This window comes from Osmerus mordax, chromosome 7 (assembly GCF_038355195.1).
Source record: "Osmerus mordax isolate fOsmMor3 chromosome 7, fOsmMor3.pri, whole genome shotgun sequence".
In the NCBI taxonomy this organism is placed as follows: domain Eukaryota; kingdom Metazoa; phylum Chordata; class Actinopteri; order Osmeriformes; family Osmeridae; genus Osmerus; species Osmerus mordax.
In genome coordinates, this window is record NC_090056.1 from 18446986 (window position 1) to 18455623 (window position 8638).

At 46.6% G+C, this 8638-nt stretch overlaps 1 protein-coding gene across 1 annotated transcript in view; it reads left to right on the top strand.

The window, feature by feature from the left end:
- Nucleotides 1–8621, top strand: part of LOC136945373 (phosphatidylinositol 3,4,5-trisphosphate-dependent Rac exchanger 1 protein-like) — a 70897-nt gene extending 62276 nt beyond the window's left edge. The window contains 9 exon segments of the mRNA XM_067239145.1: nt 521–738; nt 1582–1684; nt 2801–2944; nt 3687–3801; nt 4040–4106; nt 4794–4969; nt 5342–5444; nt 5967–6034; nt 6306–8621. Of these exon segments, the coding sequence (XP_067095246.1) occupies nt 521–738; nt 1582–1684; nt 2801–2944; nt 3687–3801; nt 4040–4106; nt 4794–4969; nt 5342–5444; nt 5967–6034; nt 6306–6348 (1037 nt within the window). The 3' untranslated portion in view covers nt 6349–8621.
- Nucleotides 8622–8638: the final 17 nt, after the last annotated feature.

The window sequence follows — 8638 nt, forward strand, 5'->3', positions numbered from 1 at the left end:
ACATATGGTGGCGGGTAATGGCCCTGTCCTCCAGGAGAAACCCCCCCTGATGTGGCAGGCTGTCGTCCTCCCCGTCCTGGCTTGATTAGACCGATCCCATGCTGAGGTGTGGAGGGGAACAGGGGCCTCTGGTTCTGATTGATATCCGTGTTTGGATTGATGGTGGGGTGCCATTAGCTGAGTGAGAAGGCTGGATGCTCTGGTGTCCGTGGGCGTGGTAGGGGGGGGGGGGGGGGGGGGAGGGGGGAGGGAAGTGAAGGGGAATGAATCACAGGTCTGGGGAACATTTGTCTCGTGTCTAACCTGTCCCCTGTTCTGTGCTCCCCCCCTCCCCCCTGAACCCACTTTGTCTTTCTCTCACTCATCTCTATGCTGTTCCATCCCTCCATCTCTCACCCACTATTTTCCTCCTTGCTTCCCCCGACTCGCATCTTCATTTCTCCTCCCTCCATCTTCATCCTGTCATCCCCTTTTCTTCATCCTCTCCCCCAAACCTCATCCTTTCATCCCCGCCCGTCAGACACCTCCCTGCAGCTCCGCCGTGATGTCATCTTCTGCCAGGCGGCGGCGGGGGCGGTGTGCACGCTGGCAGAGCAGCTGCTGGCGGCGCTGCGCTCGCGCCTCAACAACGCGGGCGAGTACGAGGAGGACAGCAAGGAGACCAGCCGCAAGTGGCTGGAGCAGGTCGCTGGCATCGGGGTGCTGCTGCACTTCCAGGCCACGCTGGCGCCACACGTGGTAAGCGGCGGTACTGCAGGGATCTGTCCAGACAGGGACAGATGGTGATGATGATGATGATGATGATGAGACAGCTACATTAGATTCAGCCAGGGACAGGTTTTAACCGAGCGTTTGAAAACAAGATAACAACTTGCAACTAGTGACACTTTTTTGGCAATGCTGTACTAAAACAATATGATTCATACATATTTTCATGTATTTATTTATCCTCCTTATCTCTGTTTCGGAGGGAAAGTGCCTAGTGGCCTAGCGGGAAATGGGTCTGTGTCGTGTTGCTCTGTACAGAAGGGTTCTTTATCAGTCTTCCTGACTTCAAGGTCTCCTCTCCTCTGGTTGTGGAATGTGGACTGTCTCTTCTTTGAAATGAATACTGTGTGTCTGTGATCTGTATTGACTCCCCTGTGTGTGAGTGTATGTGTCTGTGTATTGACTCCTGTGCGTGTGTGTGTGCGTATTGACTCCTGTGTGTGTGTGTGTGTGTGTGTGTGTGTGTGTGTTGACTCTCCTGTGTGTATTGACTCCCCTGTGTGTGCGTATTGACTCCTGTGTGTGTGTGTGTGTGTATATTGACTCCCCTGTGTGTGAGTGTATGTGTCTGTGTATTGACTCCTGTGTGTGTGTGTGTGTGCGTGTGTGCGTATTGACTCCTGTGTGTGTGTGTGTGTGTGTGTGTGTGTATTGACTCTCCTGTGTGTATTGACTCCCCTGTGTGTGTGTATTGACTCCTGTGTGTGTGTGTGTGTGTGTGCGTATTGACTCATGTGTGTGTGTATTGACTCTCCTGTGTGTATTGACTCCCCTGTGTGTGTGTATTGACTCCTGTGTGTGTCTGCCCTGCAGAAAGAGGAGCGCACCATGCTGGAGGACACCAAGGCCGCCCTGCTGGATCTGGACAAAGTCACCGTGTTCTTCCGCCAGCTGGAGGACGAGTACCTGGTCGCCAGTAAGAGACACGCTCACTAGCAGGGATGGTAGTCATGCATGCTAACTATGGCTGCCATTCATTTAGTCATTTATCAGCTTACCTGCTTAGGATTTGTGATTACTTGATTGATCAGAAACATCTACATATAGATTAGGGAACACATTTCAAACAAAGAAGCATGCTTATGAAACACTTTTAAACTAAACCACAATTAAACTAAAGTTAGGGAATTGGGTGTTTTTACTTGACAATCATAAAAGCTTTTATCAAGGAAGATCAAGTTTTATTGTCCAGCTTCCTCAATATGGCTGAGGGAGATTGCTGCCTTCAGCAAATAGCACATGCGTTTCCCATTGTTTGGGTCAAAACTATAAATGGTTACTGCTGAACAATAAACATACTGTACTGTTGCACTACATGCGCTTACACATGCACACATACAGAACACACACATACAGAACACACACATAACACACACATGAACACACATACACAACACAGACATGAACACACATACAGAACAAAGACATGAACACACATACAGAACAAAGACATGAACACACATACAGAACAAAGACATGAACACACACATACACAACACAGACATGAACACACACACACACTTTTCAAAACTGAATGTCTCTGGACAGAACATGGGTGTTTCAGCAGTTCGTCTGGGTCAGCTAGAGCAATGCAGATGAGCTGAGGTGGGTAGTCTGTGCGTCCAGCATGCACTTGACCGTATTGATTTGATAAAAGCTGTTTCAGGAAGCTCTGGACCCAGGGGGCATCAGGGCCGTGTAAGCAGGTGAGGTTCAGGGGCAGGAGAGGGCAGGTTAGGTTGCAGTAGCACAGGCTATTCTAAGGGGTTCTTATGTCTCTGAAACTACCTCGGCTGCATGAGAACATAGGGTTCCCCACGTTCTCCAAGGCAGTCAGGAACTTCACGGGAACTTGAGCTTAGGGGAAACTCCCCTCCGGTTCTCCTGCTAAACTCAACGAGGCGTTAAGTCAAATCCCCTCGGTATACCAGTGTCTGGAGGTATCACGGACGAGTCCTGATGGAGTAAACGTGATCAGGCCGCTGAGGCTGGACCCTGACTGACCCCCCCCCCCCTGTCTCTGTCTCGGCAGACACGCCGGTGTGTTACCAGGTGGAGGGCAGCCGTCAGGCCCTGAGGGTCACCCTGTACCTGGACAGCTGCCACTTCAGCGAGCTGCCCACACGCCTGAAGAACGGAGGCAGCCTCAAGCTCCACACCGTCCTCTTCACCAAGGGTCAGTACCCCACACCCAGTACCCCACACCATCTTCCTCACCACACTGTCCTCCTCACCACACCTTCCTCCTCACCACACCCTCCTTTCACCACACTGTCCTCCTCACCACACCTTCCTCCTCACCACACCCTCCTCTTCACCACGTGCCCTTTATAGCCTCGCTAAGTTAGAGCTTGTCACGGTCTATATTCTCTTTTCTTTAACACTTTTCTTTACATTTCACCTTGGCCTTTGTAGTTCATCTGAAAGTCCATTGAAGAGTCTCAGCCTTCCGATTCTCTCTCCTCAATCCCTCCTTCAACCTGCACTTGGACAGTATGAATGGATGGCATTATGTTTCATTCCTGTCTGCCAGCTAGCCATTTGTTTTCCACAGACATGTGCCAATTGGACCAATATCCCAACAGGGAGGTTCATATTGTTCTGTGGCACTTCAAAGTCCAACCCTGTAATGCAACACCCCAAGGCTCAGTGGAGAACGGTTATAGACTGCTGTCGCCACCTACTGACAGAGTCTATGAAATGCAGTTGACAGCCTGTTGCTGGGAGACCTACGTATGTTTGTGTACTTGTGTGTGTGCATATGTGTACACACACACGTGTATGTGTGTGTACACGTGTGTGTGTACACGTGTCAACCTGCTTCTGTTCATTTACGTCAATGCTAGTAGATGGCGTTTGCTGGCGCTCGCTTGTGTGTCGGTGAGCTTCTAACCTGTGTGTCTCCTGTCGTCCCCCAGCCCTGGAGAGATCTGAGGGGCTGGCTCCGCAGGATGCAGTGACCATGGAGGAGTTTCAGCAGCGGACCAACGCTCTCTCCCTGGAGAGGGTGAAAGCTTACTACCGCAGACTCAGGTACAGCTTAATGGTTAGAGCGCCTGTAGATCAGAAGGGTTCCAGGTGGAAATTGCCCTCTGTATGTTGCTTTGGATAAAAGTGTCTGCTAAATAAATACATTTATCTTTACATTCAGCCTTAGTCTGTTTGGCATTTTACTGCTAAAACGGTTAGATTACATTTAATTCCATTTCTTAATCCTGAGGGAAATTGAAGGCATGATCATGTTTGAACTCTGTTGTGTTTGTTACATCAGAGCCTTCTACCTGGAGAAGTCTAATCTTCCCACTGACTCAAACACCACAGCTATGAAGATAGACCAGGTAAATACATACTTAGATTTCTAAATCTCACAGATCCTGTTAGATACCAGAAATTTGACAAAGGCTTAAAGATCAAAATACGGCATTAGTTGATTTGAAACTGATCATGCAAATTGTTTTATTTATTTTTTCAATGATGATGATGTGTGAATTTTTTAATTTAATCCACATGCCATTATGTACGTCGCTTTGGATAAATCAATTATATTCTGAATGACTGAAATATAAATGCAAGCACAGATACTGGGCCTCGAAGTTAGAGACCTTCAGCGGCCGAGTGTTTCCAAAGTAAGAGGAGCGGACAGTACCCCCATCCTACCACTGTAGCTCCCAAGGCCCCCACTAACCCAGACTAACACCAACAGATCTATTAAAATCTCATTCCATTTGAAGTCAAGGAATGGAATGTCCACCTCCTTCCCCCTCCCACAAACTGACTGTAGCTGAAATATAATCCAGTTTTAGTTGAAATAGAATGCAGATTCCCACACCAGTTCAGTGATCAGGCCTAATTGCTGAAAAGGAAAAAAATCCATCTTGTTAGTTTGCATTGTCTACCCCGCAAGTGGGTCACCATGGATACAGAAAACGAGTGTGTATTCATGCTCTTATTCAACTGGGTCTGTTTTGAAAACCATCCAATTGAATCCTCTTGACCCTTGACCCTTGGTTGCGTGTTCTGTCCAGCTGCTACGGCCCCTCAACACCCTGGACGACCTGTGTCGGCTGATGCAGTCCTACGTGAACGTGCGGCCCAGCGCCCAAGGCCACTCCTCCGGCACCAGTGTCCTTTGTGTGTCCTCGGAGCTGTGTAACCGTCTGGGCGCCTGCCACATCACCGTGTGTGCCACTGGCATGCAGAGGTCAGACTGGCACTGCCACACCCTGGTGTTGTTTTTTTATTATTTTATTACAAAAAAAAATTGTCATTTTATTTGATGCCTTTTCGGCATGAGACTGATGCTATAGTAAAATATTTATTTTTTTAATAATTTTCAAATGTTAACTTATTCTTTTCTCTAACTTTTTCTCGCCCAAGTCATTTGGGATTCGATTTTATTAAATAGAAGAAACATAATAAATTGGAGTTAATTTAACCTGGAATAAGCTTTCATTAATGTAGATAAATCCGCCTTGATTAATTAATTAAGTATCATCTCATCGTCTAGATTCTTCCTGTCCGACCTGTAGCCCATAGCAGAAGGTCGTGACCTCTGACCTGTGTGTACTTGCAGGTGCACACTGAGTGTGACCCTGGAGCAAGCGATGATCCTGGCCAGGAACCACGGACTCATGCCGCGCTGCTTCATGCAGACCATGGACATCATGCGCAAACAGGTACCTCCCACACCCCACACCCCCCACCACCCACACCTCCCACACCCCCACCTCCCACCCCCCACCTCCCACACCCCACACACCCCACACCCCCCACACCTCCTGCACCCCCCACCTCCCGCACCCCCCACCTCCCGCACCCCCCACCTCCCACACCCCCCACACCTCCCACACCCCCCACCTCCCGCACCCCCCACCTCCCACACCCCCCACACCTCCCACACCCCCCACCTCCCACACCCCCCACCTCCCACACCCCCCACCTCCCGCACCTCCCACCTCCCACACCCCCCACCTCCCACACCCTCCACCTCCCGCACCTCCCACCTCCCCCACCTCCCACACCCCCCACCTCCCACACCCCCCACCTCCCACACCCCCCACCTCCCGCACCTCCCACCTCCCGCACCCCCCACCTCCCACACCCCCCACCTCCCGCACCCCCCACCTCCCACACCTGTAATTGTGAGGATGCTTGTGTTCTTTCTGGGTGATATTAACACGCTGTTATTCCCCCAACAGGGGACAAGAGTTGAGCTCTCTGCTAAAAACCTCAAGGTGATGGACCAGATGCCCCCTGCTGCCCCGAGGTACTACCAAACAACCTTACCATTCCTTATATTTAAATTATATTTAAAAGAATATTAATAATTGTTTACATTATATTATAATCATATATAATTATATGTTGTTGTTTTTTTACTATAATTTTTTGTATAATTATGAAGTCATTATATTCTAATGGGGGGGCACCTTTACTGTCCCTTACATCAGATAGACCTTGTAAAAATGGTCACGTAGAAACGATCTAAGGTGAGTTCTGTTGGTGAAGGTAGTGACTCATTTCCTTTCTCCTCACAGGCTCTTCAAGTTGTGTCTCCCTCCCACAGACGGAGACATGTAGGAGAAGCCTCGCTGGTCCTGGAGCACTTCCTTTTACTTTCTAATGTTGATCAACTCAATCCTCGTTGACCTGAGGTCAAAGGTGAAGGAGGGGAGGGTGAACTGGGGGGAATGGGAGAAGGCTCTCCCTCTAAAAGACTATAGCAGAAGGGTGTCGTGTTTGGGTGGTCTTAAACAGAGTCTGTCCTCGGAAACATTCCATCAGAGAAGCATTACAAGTGTGGGTGCCAAAGGAGGTTCTCTCCATGTGGCACACAGCTCCACAGTCATCCTAACCACACACTCCCTAGTCCCCCAACACACAACTGTTGCTGCCTATGGCAGTCTGCCTACTGTGACACTGGTGAAACTAATCTGGCAGCCCACCCCAAAAATAGTAGTGTTGTGTCACAGACCTGGAAACTCATTGAGGAACCCTCAGAGATGCCAGGATCAGAACCGATCTCAGTATTTAGGACCCCATTTCAGATAATGGTCACTTCTCCAAGCAGGGCTATATTATTAACTGGATTAACCCAACTACCTGTTAGTGGTCCCTTATCTCTCTTATCTTGTATTCACTTTGCCTTGGACTGCTATTCGAGAGCTCCCTGTCTTCCCCTGTCACAGTCTTGTGTTTCTTGGGGATTAGATGCAGTGTCTACTATACTTAATGGAAGGACAAAGACGTAAAGGGAATTGATCCCTAAACCTGGTTTTGTTTATGTGATGCAATTTGTAATGGGAGAAAAACTGCATCAAGGAGAACAAAATTGTTAAATGAATAGATGGAGGGATGCAGGTAGGGAAAGAGATGGAGGGAGGGATGGATGGATGGATGGAGGGATGAATGGATGGAGGGAGGGATGAATAGAAGAATGGACAGTGTGGAGGCTGCCTTTGCCTCCTTGCATGCGGTGAATGTGCAATTACTGTAGGTTTAGTGTGAGTACTGTATTACTGCACAATACTGTATGAAGGACAGCTATTTATTGTATCCGGAAGGAGCATTTTTATTCCTCAGTAATATCAGGTATTAAAGATTTAAAAGCATTCCAGCCTACGTATCATACGGTATTTAATGGACCAATGGCATGCCGTTTCTCTTTAGATTTTCCTTATGTGAGCAAGTATTAATCTTCAGGGAGTGTTGCAGAGAAAGGGGAATATGAGTCAGGGGAAAGCACCTAACCATGAGCTGTTATGTTTACCAACATGCAGCCAAACAACAGGATAGCAGTTCACGTGTAATTAATAAGCTTTGTCTATTCAGTCTCATGTATGCCTTGCAGAGTTCTCATCACAAGTTTTAATTGTATTTAATACCGCTCTAGAGTTTTCTGTTTTGAGATTTTAATATTTAGGTATTTAAATGAGCACAATGATTCATTCAATCACTCACACACAACACGGTGGCATGTCAACGTACTGTAACCTGTATATGGATGGTGTCAACAAAAGGGATCAGGCAAGGATTCGTAAACAGTCGTGTTATTTTATGGAAAACTTTGTTGTTTTGGTGTAAATAAAGTCTGTAACATTGACTGCCAGAGAAAATAGCATTTTGTTTTAGGCCTTCGAGGCAAGAGGGTGACGCTATAATTTAAATTGGATTATTTTTATGAAGATAATATAGTATGTAAAACGTAAAATTATTTTGTATTCATACATGTACAGTTTTAAATAAACTGCAGGATTGAGCTGAATCTATTTGACAATGTTGTTGACTTCCAAAATGTCTCCACTTGCATTTCAGCCTGGTTTGTGTGTGTTACTGAGATGCCGTTTGAATCCGTTTTTACACATCCATCGCTCCTTTTTATTTATTTCAAAGATCTCATCAGGTTACAATTGTGTTGGTTACAATTCTCTCCAATCCCCACCACCATAACCATATACATACTAGAAAACTAGCAATGCTGCAGGTTATTAGAACATTTGAATTTCACCTCACATCTCACAATACCTTACATCAGGTTTTTGCACGCTTACAACTTATAGAAACTATGAAACGTTCTGTCTCTACAACATTGTCTCTACTCAGTGGTGAACTGTTAGTTTGTTCTCTTGTCTTTCCTCACAGCTTATGTAAAAACAGCAGTTTATTGGTGTCCCATAAAACAAATTCACTAGTAACACCAGTTTTGCTTTGTTTTAAAATTTCAATTCTGTACATACTTTGTTTGCAATGTTATGTTGCCTGAAAATAATTGTACAAAAGGATTTTTTGAATATCTCTTTATAAAATTATCATTGTAAATTTAACCTTAACATGCTAGTAAATAAAATGCTATTCACAACAAAGAAAATGT